The following is a 19856-nucleotide window of genomic DNA, read 5'->3' as shown; positions in this document are numbered from 1 at the left end:
CCATCTAGTGTCAGGAAGTTTAATTGAAACAAAAATGAACCAACGCTGTTAATATTTCAATGTTAATTTTTAAATAAAATTACTGAAATATAAATAATACAAGATCGATAAAATCGTCAGTAACAGGATAATATTGATATATATCAGTAAATCAAAATACGATTGAAAAAACAAATACATTTACATAAACTAAACATCAGCCAATAAAATATTTATAAACCTTTCATGAAATATTCACTCATTTTATGGGGGGCAAGAAATATTTACGTAAAAGGAAAAAACTGATTCCAAATACTACAACAATACTGTAGTTTAAAGTTAGCTCACAACAGGTTGTATCTAAAATGCGGCATTAAAATGAACGACACCGTATTCAAAATGACAATATTAAGTCACTTTGAAAGCTGTCAATCAAGTTTGTTCATTGAAATATGATCATTTGCTACCATCATGTTTCATGTATTTGCTCACATGATATTTAGCCACGAAAAGCTTTATTCCAGAATCTTTATTCCAGACATACTTAGATTCCCATTCATTTTAGTGTAATAGAAATCTAAAGATGTCCTTCAAACGACTGCTCCATAACCCATGTTTAACCGGCAAGAACCAACATAGACGAGACAACTTCCGGGTCTCTAGGACGGTACCATTGAAACAATGCAATCAAACTTCCCTTTATTTGATCAGTAGAACCAAACCGGGCATTGAAAAAGAAACAATTTCTGTTCACTTCTCTAATTTAAAAATGATTTATCTTAATTGAATAACGACTGAACGGAAATTGATCACATGATTGACTCTTGAAAAAGTTTGAATGAAACTTTCCCTCGATTATATTTGCGGTTCCTCTCATTAGGTTGAGCTGCTGACTCCGGTGTCGAGTCGACATAATGACTGGTCAGCAGAGCGCGACGAGGCTGGAGCTGCCGGTGTGAGTGCTTAGCAGCAGCTCCTCCATCACCGGCGAACACATGTTCCAATTAACCCACGCGGCGTGATGAGTTAGCGTCGCCGCCCGACGGAAGTCAACGATAATACGCGGCTTATTAACCAAAACAAATGTGACATTTTCACTGACGGTGTGTTTATAACATCTGTTCTTCACGCTCCGCGATGTTGAGATCGGATGAGACGCCGGCGACAAAGTTGGCAACGTTTTTTGTTTGGTTCCGTGTCCTCGCCCGTCGTCATATCAGGAACATCTAAAGCTGATAATCCGGGCGACTGAGCCCGGGTGCCAAGATTTCCACGGGCTTTTTTACTCAATCTAGAAATAGTTTAACGTTTAGAATCAACAAAAATAGGATGAATCGCAATCAAAACGAATGTCACAGCTCGTGCTGTTGAGCAATAAAGATAATTTAATCGTTCAGTAAGTCGGATTATTATAGATTTCATCAGGAAAATTAGTTATTCGGGTTTGTTTAAAATGGAGGATGCCGGAGTTCCACGTGTTTTCGGAAAAAACGTGCTCTAAATTATACATCGGACGCGTAGTTCTTGTTCATAAAGTTGTGAACGTTATGAAATCAATGACTCAGTTGCTGCGATCACATCCGTTTGAATAAAGGGAACAGAAAACTTTGGACAGTTTTGATTTCATCTTTAATCTTCACAGCTTTTGTAGTATTGTATTATAAATTGAATTAATGGGGATCTTTAGACTGATTTTTTCACAATATGTGTTTGTATTTCTGTATAATTGTTGTTTTTGTTTCGTTTTAAAAACTAAAATAACTGTTTAAATAGTTAACTAGTTAGAATGTGTTTTTTTGCAGACTTCTAAATGATTTCTAAATATACATAATATGAATACATAAATAGTATAAATACATAACAAGATGACATAACAAATGAAATTACTGAATCTAAAAAATATGGCATTAATTGGCATTAAAATGCCTTAAATCTAATTTCCAAAAGCCTTAAAAATATAAACACATGATAAGTAAGATATTATTTTAAATCTCTAAATATTTGGAGATATTAATATTCATTAATATTTTTTTTTAATAATTGACAGACTTATAAAATGCAAAATCTACTTAAACTTTGTGCAAGAAATTGTAATTTATTTTATGTTTGGCTGATAAACCTATACAATTGAATTGAACTTGCAATATTCTATTAAGTTATATAGTAATTAAAATCAAAATAAAATATATGATAAATCTCACCTATTCATTTTTAATAGTGATGTAGAAGTTTAGTTGCAAAAAATAAAGTTTTAAAACATGCATCATCTTAACAACGACACAAGCAAATTCTAGCCACTAATGAATCATTTTTCTGCACAAACTTATTAAAAAAATGTTTGGACAAACCTTTTGTTTACCCTTAAGTTGCTCAGCGAGAGCCATGGAAGCGATAAATTGCACTTTAAGTAGTGACTTTTATGGACAACCCGCATAATTATTCATCCCGACAACAGAGGATTTAAAATCATAAATTATTCAACTCAGTTTTAAGTCGATGCACAGAATTTAAATCATTATAAGTTCAACGTAGTTTCTTCTCCGGTCTGAGACGACGTCGACTGTTTGGGGTTCGTTTCATCAGCGTCGACCACTCTAGACGAAGACGTCGGATAAGTGTGTAACTATATTTAGATGGTACTCGGTGTGTGGAGAGGAAGGAGGTGTGCAGCGGTGTAAGGATGTTGTGTACTCGCCTACACATGTGAGCTTTGCTTCGTGCATCCGAACACAAGCGTTGAAAAAATGACTTTGATGTGATTTTTAACCGGCAAAAAAAGAAGCGTATTGATGAAAAGAGTCGGCTATAGTTTCACACTTATGTTATCATGTGCTGCTACTTGTTGAACATAAAGAAATACTCGTCAAATCAAGTCGGTTTTGAAGGAACGAATGTAAGAAAAAAGGATATTTCAGTGTCGGGGTCGCACACCTGTTTGGCTGAACCGCCGCGAATGCAGCTGCTGACGACTGTATTTACTCCAAACTCCTCTTTTATGTTTCCCTGCTGCTGCATGTGGGTGGAGGGCTGGGATATATGTATATCAGGAATGCTGGAGGGGAAGTAAGTGACAGGTTTGGACATTGTAAGTAGGCAGGGGGGGGGGGGGGGGGGGGGTTATGAGGAACATGGCGTCTGTGACATCATCACCACCTAGAGTCTCGGCACAGCCAGATGCAGAGGTGGAGTTTCCTTCCTGCCCAACAACTGACCAGAGTTTTATGCAACTGTATCTGGAGTATTTTCATTGTTTGCTTGCAGACGTACTTTCACGGACTCTCCTGTTGGGAGTCCGGGTCGGTTCAGGGCTGCACAGGATGAAGGGCGTGTAGAGCCGAGTCACTTCTACGTCTATCAATTTAAGTTAATATAGAGATCGTACATCAGTTTAATATACATATGAACGCCTTTCTCTTCATCTTCATTCTTAATTGTCAGGTTAGGAATCAGATTTAAAGCTGTGAACGTAAAGAATCAGAGTTGATTTAAAGATTGCGAAGAGAGAATAATACAGAATCTTCTCAAAGAAAGTGCGATTTCCCTCTGAAGTAAAAACAGTTTTGGTCGCATCTTTATACTCCATCGTAAGTTATTGATCAGCTGAGAGACAAGAATAAAGTTTAAAACCAGAAAACACAGACTAATTGAATTATCACTGGTCATAGATTAAGCAAACAAAGGTTAGTGTTTACCCCTAATAGTTTATCGGAGTAATCCCGTTCAGTCCTTTATTGCGACATCAATCACATTTCATTCCAAACCCAAACTGCTATAAAACAGTATCCTGTTTATTCCTCTATCAATATTCATGTCTATATCTATATCTATATATATATAATAATACCTACAACAGTATATATACCTCTATTAATATCTTAATCAAAGTTTGCAAGTATGACTTTGTATAGATATTTGTTCTATTATATTATTATCTATACTGTATATACATTCAATTCTATATTATTTCCGACATCAATTTTTATATCTATACAGTCATCTATATCAATACCTTCATTAATTTCTATATTAAATGCATAGATTATTGTCTATATTAATGCCTACCTTAATGTTTAGGTTTATAAAGTAATCTATATCCATACCTACATCAATGTCTTCATCCTCGTCTATATCCATGTCTTTATTGGTGCCGACGTTCATTGACATATTTCACAGTACAGATTGGAATCCAGCAGCAGATGGAATCCTACTAGTACAGATTAGAATTCCATGATTCAGTTTATTTTCCAAAACATTTTGATGTAATCCGAAATTTCTCCTATTAGAATTGGAGATTGTCCTGATAGAATTCCTATTTGTCTGAGGACAGATTGGAATTCCAATATTCAGATCCCAATACTCTCCTAGTAGAGATTGGAATTCACAAGTAGAATCTGGAATCCAATTGGAATTCCAATCTCTACTAGTGAATTCCAGATCCTACTGAAAAAAAAATGTAGGTTCAGATAATACATTGATATAGATAAAAAATAAAGGTATATACATCGGTATATACAAAGGTATATACATACATATATATATATATATATATATATATATATATAATGTATTATGTTGACTCACAAAAAGCTTAATGCACATCAAAATACATAATGTTTGGATGATATTTGTGAAAAAGGTAAACTCTTCTGTTCAATATTTAATTCAAGACACGTTGTTCTCTTATGTTCAGCTCTTTTATAAATTATACATTTTTTCCAATAAAGAAATGACATCACACTGTTGCTCATAAGAGGATTTTGTGGCTTAAAGAAATCTTTGTTCAGCTCCAGTTCCTCCAGCATGTTCGCTCCGCCTGCCTCGCTGAAGCTGAGGTCATTGAACGCATCACTTAATCAGTGCTGGTTTCTGGTCTCGGCGATGACTCAGTCTGCTGATCCAGGTTACTGGTAGCTGGTCACGATAGCGCCTCTGCTGCATCCATCACCCCAGACTCTGTCACACCGGAGAGAGAACGTTTGCACGAGCGAGAACACGGCGAGCGTTGACGCAGCTGAAGTTGACAGAATAGGAATAAGAGGTTGACGGGAAGCTGGGGTCACGTGACCGAGCTCCTGCTGCGCCGGGTGATGCAGCGAGAAACAAAAACAGCACCAGGAGTCTCTGGATCCAGGTTCTGTTGGGAAGCATCGCGGCCGTAGAACCAGAGTCGTGGTGATGAATTATTGATCAGCTGTGAGTGAGGAACTAGTGGAGATGTTCTGACAAGTGACAACAGCCAGAGCTGCAGGTGCCAAGCATTAATATTTCATAACGAAAACATAGTTTATATAGTATATATACTACTTATTTAGTGGTTTATACTTTAATTAAGTTAAGTAAAATAAGCTAATTATACAATTATTATGTATAATTCACATGCAAATATTCACTGCGTTTGCAATTAAACTTCCTGTTACAAGATCCAAGCACCTCCTCCGCAACTAAAGGAAAAATGAAATCGATGACTGAGGACGAGAGGATACAGTCGACTCCAGCAGCTTTTAAAGCTGATTTTTGGACATATTTTGGTTCGAAAAAAGAATTAAATAAGTAACGACTTTGTCAAGAGTCATGCGGTCTGTAAATACAGCAACACCAGAGTCAAGTACTCGACAATACTACACATATATTCCTGCTTGTATCGTATCGCCAGATTCTTGGCAGTACTCACCCCTACTAAAATATCTTTGGTGTAATTAGAAAGGGTGAAATTAAGAGCCACTTAGAGCTTTAGAGATCAGGGAAAACAGTGTAATCTTTTATAATCAACATGAAAATTAATCTAAAGTGATTTGAGCAAGACCAGCTGGCGGGCCCCGTAAAATGACTTTTCCGGCCACATTTGGCCCCGAGACCACATGTGGTATGGCTGGTAGGAGAACAAACAAATTTAGTAAGTTTTCCTTTAACACGTTTACCAAGAAATGATCCATAAAACTGTCATTTTCTCCAATGCAAGCCTCTTTTAAGATTGCATGATATGTAATAAAAGAATAATCACAAAATAAAAGCATCAGATTTAAAGCTAGTGTTATGTGGATAAATAAATATATATAAAACACACAAACTTGACTTTTAACAAAATGTGTGCTCGACAATATTGTGAAACATGTAGTTTAAGGGTTAATAAATAACAGTTAGAACATTATAAATAATTAATTAATTAATTCTGGTTTAAAGTACATTTCTTGACTAACATTTTAACAAGTTGAAGAGACAAAAGGAAAATGGTCTTGTTATTTAAGTAACAGTACATTTTATTTAAAGATTCTCAGTTTGTGACTTATGTTTTTTATTACAAAATATGTTTTGAATTTATTTAAACGGTGCAGAAGTAAAATTCCAAAAAGACAAAACCCTTTAAACAAACAAACCTAAACAATAAATGCATAAAATTGGCTTTATTTTGCAGTAAATGTTTTTATTGAAACAAGCATAAAAAAGAGAAATACTGTAACAAGATAAAACATCATAAAATCTACGTTACTGGATCGTTTATGTGAATTTAGCTCCAGAATTCATAGGAAAGTACTACTTTTTTATTTGATTTAATATCAGTGTTTTTTAAGTAAAATTCCCAAAAATAATGATTTAATGAAAAAATAAACTACAGACATTTAATTTAGTAATAAAAATAGATTGTTGTTTAATCTGAATGAGTAAGTGATTCATCAGAATCAACTGTCATTCACTGGAAACATTTTTCCAGATAGTTGTGATTGTTGGGGAGTATTTTCCGAGAGCGCCGCCTCATCCGTCACCACTTAGAGAGTCCAGGAAGAATGTGATAAATACAAAACACGGGAAAAAAATGTGAAACATGCTCGTCCTTACTACAGCGTCCTCGCCTCCCTCGTGACTCAAGGTTACGAGAAGAGCTGGCGCGAGCCTGGAAAAGGTGGCGTGAGAGCGAACGGAAGAAGGAAAACGTGGTGCGTTTCCAAGTGTGTAAATGTCACAAGTACACCATGGCGGCGATAGTTGGCTGAAAACATATTTGCTCTCGGTGTGTCGTGTGTTTGCCTCCAGTCTGCGCCGCGGTTATCAAGGTGGAGGTCAGTTCAGATGTCGGCTGTTTACACCAAAAACACAAATGACTTACTGCTCGTCTGTTCTGGAGCCAACCGCCTTTGTCGGACACATTTGGAGTGTACACAAGCCCGGGCCAGACGGAGGGGGTTTTAATTCCACTGCACAATACTGGCAAGACTCGATACGTATCACGATACAGGGGCCACGCTAATTTGCGATACTGTAGTTACAAGGGTATATTTGTAGTATTGCCGAGTACTTGACTCTGGTGTTGCAGTATTTACAGACCACATGACTCTTGATGAAGTCGTAACTGCTTTCATTTGTTTTGAAACTAAAATATGTCCAAACATCAACTTTAAAAGCTGTTGGAGTTGACTGTATCCTCTCGTCCTGAGTCATCGCCGGGATCTCATGGGATTAGAATAAAAAAATTGATTCACTATATTTTTACACACAGAATAATATAAACTATGATAAAAATGAAATATGATTTTCAAAGAAACCCCCAAAAACTAACGTTAAAAAAAAATATTGTGATATATCGGTGAAAGTAATGAACAACGGCCAGAAGTTTAATCGCGACACAATCGTGATTTTCTGGAACTCCTGTTGTGTTATCAGTTTTATTTCGCTCTTTAAAGTATATACTTTATTAAATATTGTTTTGATTGTTTAAGCGCTTTGTGACCCTGGTCTGGAAAAGCGCTATATAAATAAACATGACTTACTTACTTACTTACAAAAGTGAACAAACGCTAAGAATATTTGCATCTTAATAGTAGTGATGGTCTGGTGAAAGCTTCATGAAACAGTGCCATGTTGTTTAGAGGTCAGTAGGTGGCGCCATCAGTTTAAAAATGATGTGATGTTTCATTAAAACGGTTGTTAAAAACAAAGGTAAATAGTGCAGAGACGCCATCTAGTGGATTCTGACAATAATGACACTGCTTCATGAAGCTTCATCAGACCATCACTAGTTAATTGTGTAAATGTTTTTAATACAACAAAACATTAACAAAAGTTGACAAAATTTACAATATAAAAAATATTGATACAGTTTCCTAAACAATATATATCGGTGTATTGATGTTTTCTCGCACCACTACTGCACAACATGATAAAAGAAAATGATTAGTTTCCATTTGAATAGTCATTCATGTTTTGTTCTTCTCTGTCTTACTGCAGTCTTACTTCGTCACCGACTACGACCCGACCATCGAAGACTCCTACACCAAGCAGTGTGTGATCGACGAGAGGGCGGCCAGACTCGACAGTGAGTGAAAAAAACCCCTCAAAACGCAGAAGGTATTTTTTGTGATTCACACGTGTTTTTTGTGCGTCGCCTCCAGTCCTGGACACGGCCGGACAGGAAGAGTTCGGAGCCATGAGAGAACAATACATGAGGACAGGGGAGGGTTTCCTGCTCGTCTTCTCCGTCACTGACAGGGGAAGGTGAGTGACAGCTCTCGTCAACGTTTGTTCTCGATCCTCACGGTGTCACACCCTTTTTTTTCTCTCGCCCTATTTCCCGCCAACACCCAATTATCTTCACTCTCACTTGTCGCCTCCTGTAGCTTGTTTGTTCTTTCTTTACTTCCTCCGTCGTCGAGTGTTTGTTCGTCTCCGCCTTCTGGATGTTGATCGTACAAGTGTTTTGTTTAGTCGTAAAAATGTCAAATACACTGTTAAAAAAATTAAAAAGTGTAATCACAACTGAAAGCAGTAAATGATACATTATTTTCTTGTTAAACGTGAATTTCCTTCGTTTCGTCATCAACTTTTTTTTCACTTTTGCAGCTTCGAAGAAATCTACAAATTCCAAAGACAGATTCTTCGGGTGAAAGACAGAGATGAATTTCCCATGATCCTCGTGGGCAACAAGGCGGATCTGGAGCCGCACAGACAGGTGACGTCTCAAGAGCTAAAGACGTGACAAACAAATATCCTGCGAGATCACGTGACGTGAGATTATCTGATTCACGTTTGCAAAATGTGAAGAGAAAAAAAAAAATGCTGACATACAGGAAATGAGTGACAGAATAAAAGAGAAGCTGTGAAAATGCTGGTGTCAACGAGTGCGAGGATGGATGAGAGGAAGACGAGTGTGGAGAGAGAGAGAAGCGCAGCTGTGAAGCTACACCGCCCTCTAGAGGTTCAAGATGGTAGTTGCTTAAATACGTTCTCGCTTTTAAGAGAAGAAACTTTTAGTGATTTAAACGATTTGTTGACTGTCATTAATTTTCATTAATTTAAGAAATATTCATTAATTTTTCTAAATAAAATAATGAAATGGAAAGAGATTAATAAAATACAATATATCAAAACAAAATGAGAGACATTACCATTACAATGGCATATAAAAAAAATAGTAAAAATAAATCTACAAAAACATTAAACTAAATAATATTCATGAACCAAACATGATTAAAAGAGTTCTTGAACCATGATATTCTGGTCCATATCAATCTCAGTTTCCCAACTATTTTAAAATAACAGTAAAAATAAAAGTTGCTGCCCTACATGTCAAAAGGAGTACATTTGACGTATCAAGCCTGGAGAAGAATCAAAGAATGTGATACTCTTGTGTTTACGTTGACAGTATTTATTATTTATTTTGTAGTAACGTCACCTCTGTCTCCGCTCAGGTCACCCAAGAAGAGGGTCAGCAGCTGGCCCGACAACTAAAGGTGACTTACATGGAGGCGTCAGCCAAGATCCGCATGAATGTAGACCAGGCTTTCCACGAGCTGGTTAGAGTTATTAGGTGAGTACTTTTAACTTCAATATACATGTTTTTATTGTGTTGTGTTTCCAACTGTCACCTTCATTTTACACACTTGTGACTGCAAACCACACAGCAGTAGCAAAAGTTGGTCCCATGAAGACGAGTTAAAGAAGTAGTGAAACATGCTTTTATTCTGGAGATTTCAATTCAAAAAATGTTTGAAAGGAAACTGTGAATGTTTTATTTTGTCACTGTGCATTACTTCCTGTGCTGTTTGTACTGAATTTATGCCTTTGTTAGACCTTCTGCTCCAGTCACAAAACAATTATTAATGGTTGCATATTTGTCACATACAAATCCTGTGAAAAATGGAGTTTTCTCTAAAACGTTCTACAATGTAACGCATGGAAACAAATTTTAACTTCATTTAAAAAATAAAACTCAACTTAACGCTGAATCAGTGCGGTCTTGTAAAGATTTCTTACAGTCTTTACATAACAGTATTATTTCAAAATAAAATACGTTTCATGCAGTAATTATCAATGGGCCCTTTGACTTTATGTATGTGGCGCTCATTGATCAAAAATCATGTAAAAACTAACAAATTCCATTTTTGTACTTATTCATTAAGACTCTTAATAAAATGATAGGGTTTCTGTTTTTGGAATTTTGGCCCCTGCTTTTGTCAGAAACTTAAAATAAAAGAATGAAATAAGATAAGACACAAAGTAAGCAAGAGACAAACAGAAACAAGCACCAACGCAGCCATTTCAGATGAGGGTTTATTAGATGCAAAACAATAACTTGATTTTATACATTTTGCTCCTTTATTTTTCTTCACGGCCCCTCACAACAGCTACTGTATAATGTGGCCCCTAGAAACAATCTGATGCATTCTGATTCTTTACAATTCACATTCCTTTAGAGTTTTTATCGTTGCAGAAAATGTTGCATCAACAGGTCATCAAATACGTTTTTAACTTTTTCTATATAGTTCATTAAATGAATTAAAAACTCCTCTACACAAAAAGTACTATTTATAACAAAATATTAAAAGTCATTTATAAAGTGCTGTGAATCTGTTCATAAAAAGACATTTGAAATAAATGTTTTAACATTCATTTAAATTAACTATAATACATACTGTACAATTGAGAAATGACTTTCAAAATACTTTGCAGCGTAAACTATCACTTATGGGATTTTATTAAGACTTAAGTGAAGTATGGTTTAAGTCAACATAAAAAACTATATATCGGGAAAATGTATTTTTATATCAAATAAAAAAAGCATTTAAAATACATTAAAGCTATAAATTAAACATATTTGGCTTGATTTTATTACTTTATTTTTCTTCGTGGCCCCTCACCACAGATACTATATAATGTGGCCCCGAAAGAAATAACTTTTAAAATACAAAAGTCAGAGCTCTTCCTGAAACAACATTATAAAAACAACTAGATACAATTTAACTACTAGTTTATTAATAGTGAAGTTGACAAAATGTTCAATTTAACGCCCTCTGTATCTACACACTGTTTGTGTAGATACTTGTTTATGCAAGAAGGAGTTTAACAAACAAGTGTGAATCTGTCTCCCTCGCTTTTCCAGGAAATTCCAGGAGCAGGAATGTCCTCCGTCACCGGAACCGACAGGAAAAGAGAAAGACAAGAGCGGCTGCCACTGCGTGATCGTCTGATCGTCCGCTCCGCCTTATTACTGTGTCTCATGCAGCTCCACTTCTTCGCCTGACAGCACATCCCGAGTGGATGACCGACCGCTGCCTTCTCCATGTGCATGACTCTAGTCCTCTCTCTGAGATGCTGCGACCGGGAACCACAGCTCCCCCCCCCCCCCCCGACCCCCGACCCCCATCTGACGGGGGGTGGGGGGGGGGACACACACACCGAACCAGGCGTCGCGACGGGACAATGCCAAAATTTTTAACACCACTCTACCTTCAGCCTCGATCTAGTCCCCCTCAAGACCCCCCCCCCCCCAAACACTAAACATTGCCTTCTCAAATCAGATCCCTTTTTTTGTACTCGGGGAGGACTCTTCTTGCCTTGTAGTGATTTGTACTTTGCGACCGAGATTGAATGAAAAAAACGCGTTTAAACCTAGAATGTTTTCTTTAGACGTCTGAAACCTGAACATAGAGATTATCTCATCAGAAGCTTGTGTGTATGTCGTTGCCATCTCTACTCTCTCATGTGCTAAAACCCCCCCGGCTGTTGTACATATGTGACATTTGTTGTGATTTTCAAAGTGTATTTCTAATGATGAACTATTAAATCACCACTGTACAGTGCGGGAGATGTTTTTGGTTTTACACTTTTATCCCGGGGGGTGGCGGGCGGGGGGGCGGGGGGGGTAAGATCACCAGGCTGTATATAGACCTTTAAAATCTGAACCAGCTCATGTTTAGCGTCGATGCTTTTACGTCTTTCAGCGAAGATCTTTCCACTGTTTTATATCTTTTGAAAAAAAAAGGTTTTCTTTACTCTTCTATTTGACAGATTAACAAAAAGAATGTAGCTTTTTTTTTTTGTTCAGCAAATCATTCCAGTTTGAGTTTAACATCAGCAACACCTTTATTTATATACGACTCTCAAGTCAAGAGAGAAGCACAAAGAGAAAAGACTCCGACTGACGCTCGTGCCTTCTGAGCTTCTCCGTCTCCGTTTGATTGACAGCAAATGATGGACGTAAAGGAACCTACTTTTATTCTGTACCTTATTTTCTTTTCAAACTTTTTTTTTATTTATAAAAATCCCTCCCGTTGAACTAGATGGTGATTCTGACCTAAATAAAACAACCGTCTTGAATGATGGTTTTTTTTAAATAAAAACCCTGGAGAGAATCGAGAGTTTAAAAAACCGACGTTTGTTCGCGAGAAAATGAGCGTCATCCCAAAGATAAAACTATGATTTGCCTTCCTTGTTGTGAGTTTATCTCTTCTCACCGGAGTCTGTCTGTTGCCATGTGTTTAGCTCTGGTTCATGAATAAAATATATACAATTTATAGCTTTTTTTTTCTGTGATATTTATGAAGTTCAAACCCCTTTTTAATAACGTACAAGCAGCGACGTTATAAAAGGCGAAGAGGAATTTCCAATTGTGTGGCACAAATGTGAAGAAAAAAGTTTTGTTTGACAACTTCTACTCTGACCTGAGAATGTCTGGGGAATCTACGTTAAGCAGCAGTGGCTGAGGAAAGGAATGTCTGGTGTAAGATGACAAGCCTGATAACCCTCCTTAATAAAACAAAAACTTTAGAGACATTTATTCAGATTTATTTTTGAAGACTTGAAACACAATCACAGTGAGTCGTATACATTGAAAACATACATATTTGATGAGAGAGAGAAAGCATGAGTTTTTTATTTTATTTTGAAAATAATACACACAGGAAAAACAATAAGTCATACTAATAAAATAATACTTAATAAAAAACAAAAGATTTCTATTAAGAGTTTTTTATTTTATTTTGAAAAAATACACACAGGAAAAACAATAAGTCATACTAATAAAATGATACTTAATAAAAAACAACAGATTTCTATTAAGAGTTTTTTATTTTATTTTGAAAAGAATACACACAGGAAAAACAATAAGTCATACTAATAAAATAATACTTAATAAAAAACAACAGATTTCTATTAAGAGTTTTTTATTTTATTTTGAAAAGAATACACACATGAAAAACAATAAGTCATACTAATAAAATAATACTTAATAAAAAACAACAGATTTCTATTAAGAGTTTTTTATTTAATTTTGAAAAGAATACACACAGGAAAAACAACAAGTCATACTAATAAAATAATACTATAAAATCCAGGACAAAAGGCGGGGACACCCTGGAAAGATTGCTAGCCAGTCACAGAGACCAAATTCACAGATAAGGATGAATAAGAGTTCTCTATCAACCTTTATGTTGTTGGACTGTAGGAAGATAACAGAGTGTTTGGAGTAAACTCATGAGAGAAGATATAATCTTCTCTCTTAAAGGCAACAGGTTCCTTCACTCTGGAATCAAACTTGTCCTTTGATTTCAAATGTCAACATTTTTATCATTGTAGCATCTCAACATACGAGTATATCAGGATATGAATATATACCATGCTACTAATATCTTGTGATACTAATGTCTTCAAATATTTTCACATACTAATATCTGGAGATACGAATATACGTTGAGATACTCACATCTTGATATAGTAATACATCACAATATTAATAAATCCAGATGCTAATATCTAGAGAAAATAAATGCTTGAGATACTAATACATCAAGATACGAATATATCCAGGTACTAATATGTTGAGATAATACATGCTTGAGGTACTAATACACCAAGATTACTCATATATACAGGTACTAATATGTTGAGATAATAAATGCTTGAGGTACTAATACATCAAGATACGTATATATCCAGGTACTAATATGTTGAGATAATATTTTCTTGAGGTACTAATAAATCAAGATACGAATATATCCAGGTACTTATATGTTGAGGTAATAATTTCTCGAGGTACTTATACATCAAGATATGAATATATCCAGGTGCTAATATGTTGAGATAATAATTTCTTGAGGTACTATTACATGTAGATACTAATATATCCAGGTACTAATATGTTGAGATGATAATTTCTCAAGGTACTACTACATCAAGATACGAATATATCCAGTTACTAATATGTTGAGGTAATAATTTATTGAGGTACTAATACATCAAGATACGAATATATCCAGGTACTAATATGTTGAGGTAATAATTTCTCCAGGTACTAATACATCAAGATACTAATATAGCCAGGTACTAATATGTTGAGGTAATAATTTATTGAGGTACTAATACATCAAAATAGTAATATATCCAGTTACTAATATGTTGAGGTAATAATTGATCCGAGTACTAATACATCAAGATACGATTATATCCAGGTACTAATATGTTGAGGTAATAATTTCTCCAGGTACTAATACATCAAGATACAAATATAGCCAGGTACTAATATGTTGAGGTAATAATTTCTCGAGGTACTAATACATCAAGATAGTTATATATCCAGGTACTAATATGCTGAGAAAATATTTTCTCCAAGTACTAATACATCAAGATACTAATATATCCAGGTACTAAAATGTTGAGATAATAAATGCTTGAGGTACTAATAAATCAAGATACGAATATATCCAGGTACTAATATGTTGAGGTAATAATTTATTGAGGTACTAATAAATCAAGATGGTAATATATCCAGGTACTACTATGTTGAGATAATAATTTCTCGAGGTACTAAAACATCAATATATGAACATATCCAGGTGCTAATATGTTGAGATAATAATTTCTTGAGGTACTATTACATCAAGACACTAATATATCCAGGTACTAATATGTTGAGATGATAATTTCTCAAGGTTCTAATACAAGAAGATACCAATATACCCAGGTAGTTATAATTTGAGGTAATAATTTCTCGAGGTACTAATACATCAAGATACGAATACATCCTGGTAATAATTTGTTGAGATAATAAATGCTTGAGATACTAATACATCAAGATACGAATATATCCAGATACTAATATGTTGAGATAATACATGCTTGAGGTACTAATACACCAATATTACTCATATATCCAGGTACTAAAATGTTGAGATAATAAATGCTTGAGGTACTAATACATCAAGATATGAATATATCCAGGTACTAATATGTTGAGATAATAATTTCTTGAGGTACTAATACATCAAGATACGAATATTTCCAGGTACTAATATGTTGAGGTTATAATTTCTCCAGGTACTAATACATCAAGATACCAATATACCCAGGTACTTATAATTTAAGGTAATCATTTCTCGAGGTACTAATACATCAAGATACTAATACATCCTGGTACTAATTTGTTGAGATAATAAATGCTTGAGGTACTAATACATCAAGATACGTATATATCCAGGTACTAATATGTTGAGATAATATTTTCTTGAGGTACTAATAAATCAAGATACAAATATATCCAGGTACTAATATGTTGAGGTAATAATTTCTCGAGGTACTTATACATCAAGATACGAATATATCCAGGTACTAATATGTTGAGATAATAATTTCTCTAGTTACTAATAAATCAAGATGGTAATATATCCAGGTACTAATATGTTGAGATAATAATTTCTCGAGGTACTAAAACATCAATATACGAACATATCCAGGTGCTAATATGTTGAGATAATAATTTCTTGAGGTACTATTACATCAAGACACTAATATATCCAGGTACTAATATGTTGAGATGATAATTTCTCAAGGTTCTAATACAACAAGATACCAATATACCCAGGTAGTTATAATTTGAGCTAATAATTTCTCAAGGTACTAATACACCAAGATACGAATACATCCTGGTAATAATTTGTTGAGAAAATAAATGCTTGAGATACTAATACATCAAGATACGAATATATCCAGGTACTAATATGTTGAGATAATACATGCTTGAGGTACTAATACACCAAGATTACTCATATATACAGGTACTAATATGTTGAGATAATAAATGCTTGAGGTACTAATACATCAAGATACGAATATATTCAGGTACTAATATGTTGAGATAATAATTTCTCAAGGTACTAATACATCAAGATACAAATATATCCAGGTACTAATATGTTGAGATAATAATTTCTCAAGGTACTAATACATCAAGATACAAATATATCCAGGTACTAATATGTTGAGATAATAATTTCTCAAGGTACTAATACATCAAGATACGAATATATCCAGGTACTTTTATATTGAGATAATTATTTCTTGAGGTACTAATACATCAACATATGAAATTATCCAGATATGAAGATACGAAGATACTAATAATTACTGCTACTGCTATCTCAAGATACAAATATCTGAAGATACTACTGCTATGACAAGATTTAAACAATACTTTGGTGTCACCTATACTTCAGTCCGCGTTAAGGCAATATAAAAACATGAGTGTTTAACTGACTCTGTTATCATGGCCGCAGCTGTCAATCAAGAATGAAAACACAACCACTTTCATTCAAAACGTCTTTAATTATATATATTTTTAAAAGTGATGCGCAACTTGACTTATATTCACACCAAAAATGTCAAAAATAATAAAATATATATATATAAAAAAAACAGATGAGTTCCTGCTCTGTTGAAGTCACGTGGTCGCCACTAATTAATTGCTTATCTCGCTGCGCACGCGAGGGCAAAAAAAAACGATATAGACGTGTGCACGTGCGTCGACAAGCTCGCTCTCCTCGCGCGCCCCCTTCTCGGTACCGATGGTACCGCCCAGTTGATCCTGTGGATCTCGGAGAGACTGAGCTCCGTCCACAGAGATCCTCGCCCGACGGTCCAGCGCCTCGAGCCGGGATGGAGGGAGTGAGCGGCGCCAGGAACGTGTCCTACAGCAGATGGAGCTACGACAGGTGAGGAGGTTCGGTTCGGAGCTTGGTTCACATCCGGGGCTTCCAGGAGGTTTTATGGGCCGGTGTGTGTTTTTAAATGTAAAGCTTTTTTTTCGGTACATGTTGTTCGGTGTCGACGAGCCGTGAGAACATGTTTATTTGAACTTGTTGAGTCAGGATTTGACAGGTTTGGATCCAGAGAACGACATGTTTTAACTTCAATTATAGAAATGTTTTTATGTCGTATGACATAAAAGATCCATTGAAATTAAATATAAATATATATTATATAACTGTATCTGCTCAGTAGGAGAAATGATTTCTTTAAAAGGTGTTTTTCATCTTTATTATATGAATACAATCTGGCTAGGGAACGTTCCAACCCTCCTCAAAAACACTGTCAACGTCTGAATCTAAAATATTTTCAATTGTTTTCATTTCTTGTGATATTATTATAGATTGAAATATGACAAATACATTAGTTTTATAAAGAAAGAAAAACCATGTGAACAAACACGATCGTATCTAAACAAAAACAGATACTTTTCTAATACGCTCATGAAAAAACAACAACAAAAACAAATCCACTGTAAATATAAAAAACGAATATATATATTAACAATCTCTGTATTATTATTTAAGTAATTCATATGAATAATTCGGTTTTCAGTTTAAAATTAACTTTTAGTTATTATTATACTCATGACTATCAAAACCAAAAGTTTTAATTTGGAATTCTATTTTTGAAAAGTTGACTTGTTGTCCCTGATGAAAAGGTTAATAAGATGATTATATGATTATTTTTATTTTGCTTTTGATTAAACATTAATACGTCTTTTAATTTGAAATTAAGAGGTACTTTAATATTCCTCTACAAAATAAAGCTTATAAATCCTCCCAGTATTTTTTTTTACAAATGCTGTATACGGTCATGTTAAATTGAATAAATTAAGACATGTAACTTTCATTTGGATCAATTAAGATATATATAAATATAGGAGGGGCTAGTCTCCGTTGCTGCCTTCATTGACTTGTCTAGCGTCATATATTTATAATAATGTCCAGTAATTTCCATGGTTGACTCTTCATATAGAGAAAGACTGATCTGGTTAATAGTACATTATAATTGTATTCTTTATTTGCTGTAACAATATCATCAAATCAAATGTTTAATCGTGTAAAATTGAGATTAAATTAACTATACATCACAGCATGTCATTTAGAAATACTATGATTTAATGTCCATAGAGAAGAAAACATGTTGCGACAACTTCCTATAAAGTCACCAGGGAATAAGCAAGTAAGTAAGTAAGTAAGTAAGTAATTTTTATTTATATAGCGCTTTTGTAGACCAGGGTCACAAAGTGCTTAAACTATAAGAACATACTCAATAAAGTATATACTTTAAAGATCAAGATAAAACTGATAACACAACGTAGAAGTTATCATCTGGGCTGGTGCGCCCCCAGCGCTCTATCATTCTATATTGGTGCCTTACGCAGATTTCTACTTATTACAAATATAGTATTAATACTTGATACTTAAGTTTATGAAAAATAAGAGTCACTGTTTTTTTTCACTGGTATTTTAAAATGAAATGTTGTAAATAAAAAATATCATGAGGCTGAAGTAGACGATCCTAACAACCCAGTTTAATGTTTTTAATACCAAATCATTTTTACTATCATTATCAGAATCACTTCCTTCATTGTGCTGCTTGGTTTTCTAACCACGAGCTGTCAAGTTGGTGACAATGTCTCCTGCCTGTCATAACTCTGCTGCTACAGGCCTTATTGGTATTCTGTGTTTGGTCCCCGGTGACTTCTGCAGGAGCTCATGTCTCCCATGTGAAAGATGCTCGCTGTGTGGAACATGTTATACACCACGCTGAGAGGTTTAAGATACATCACTGTTGCATTATTTTCCATGTATCGATGTGTGTAGAATAAATACATTTGTAGTTCACAGTCTGCAGCGAGAATTCTGAGCCGCTCTAGTAGAAGAACTCACATTTCCCCGATCTATTAAAACTCTTAACTGGCTGCCAGTTTTTTTCAAACTTTAAAATGATGGTTCTTACTTTCAGATCTATTCATGGTCAGGCTTCAGCATTTATTTTAACTGTTTTTGTTTGTTAAAGCGCTCTGTGACCCTGGTCTAGAAAGGCGCTTTACAAATAACCTTTACTTTACTTTCTAAATGAAAAACATAGACAATATTAGGCACAAAATGCAGACAATATAAGGTTGATCTCCAGGAGTCCAACCTTTAATAGCGTGTTCACCAACCCTCAGTTGGTGATACAATGGCGTGTACGTCAGCGGCCATCTTACATGGTGATGAGTCTAAATGCAGCAGAGCTCTTGAACACGACAGATAATCACATATTCAATCAAGAGCACTATGATGGAGGATCCTGGAGAGGAAAATGACCTCAAATCAGTCCCTTTTTTTCAACCCTTGATTTTAATTCTTTGAGTCGTTGGATGAAGTGATTGCTATCGGACACAAGAGCAGCACGTTTGGTAAGAGGGCGTCGAATTTGGACGGCGGTCGAATGACCCTCAGTGTCTCTCGTGATATTGTGAAGTTAATCTTCGTATACTTTACATGCTACATCTTCCAGAGACTCACCTCGACCCTGAG

General features: G+C 35.0%; 3 protein-coding genes across 4 annotated transcripts in view; 2 read left to right on the top strand and 1 right to left on the bottom strand.

Moving 5' to 3' along the window:
* The window catches only part of rras2 (RAS related 2), a 37428-nt gene extending 24664 nt beyond the window's left edge, over positions 1 to 12764 (top strand). The window contains exons 2-6 of the mRNA XM_087793753.1: positions 8200 to 8287; positions 8364 to 8466; positions 8812 to 8920; positions 9660 to 9778; positions 11351 to 12764. Of these exons, the coding sequence (XP_087649879.1) occupies positions 8200 to 8287; positions 8364 to 8466; positions 8812 to 8920; positions 9660 to 9778; positions 11351 to 11438 (507 nt within the window). The 3' untranslated portion in view covers positions 11439 to 12764. The remainder of the gene's footprint in view (positions 1 to 8199; positions 8288 to 8363; positions 8467 to 8811; positions 8921 to 9659; positions 9779 to 11350) is intronic.
* lmo1 (LIM domain only 1) overlaps positions 1 to 19856 on the bottom strand; it is a 138559-nt gene that overhangs the window by 1284 nt on the left and 117419 nt on the right. The gene's annotated exons all lie outside the window — the stretch shown is intronic.
* tub (TUB bipartite transcription factor) overlaps positions 17102 to 19856 on the top strand; it is a 50502-nt gene continuing 47747 nt past the window's right edge. Inside the window, exon 1 of one of the 2 annotated variants that reach the window (XM_087793717.1) lies at positions 17102 to 17231. In XM_087793717.1, coding sequence (XP_087649843.1) covers positions 17176 to 17231 — 56 coding nt within the window. In that variant the 5' untranslated portion in view covers positions 17102 to 17175. The remainder of the gene's footprint in view (positions 17232 to 19856) is intronic. The other variant, XM_087793718.1, reaches the window with a different exon arrangement.

Source organism: Callionymus lyra, chromosome 6 (genome assembly GCF_982586985.1).
Source record: "Callionymus lyra chromosome 6, fCalLyr1.hap1.1, whole genome shotgun sequence".
In the NCBI taxonomy this organism is placed as follows: Eukaryota; Metazoa; Chordata; class Actinopteri; order Syngnathiformes; family Callionymidae; genus Callionymus; species Callionymus lyra.
The sequence above is the reverse complement of the archived record's forward strand: the minus strand, read 5'-3'. Positions and strand labels throughout refer to the sequence as shown.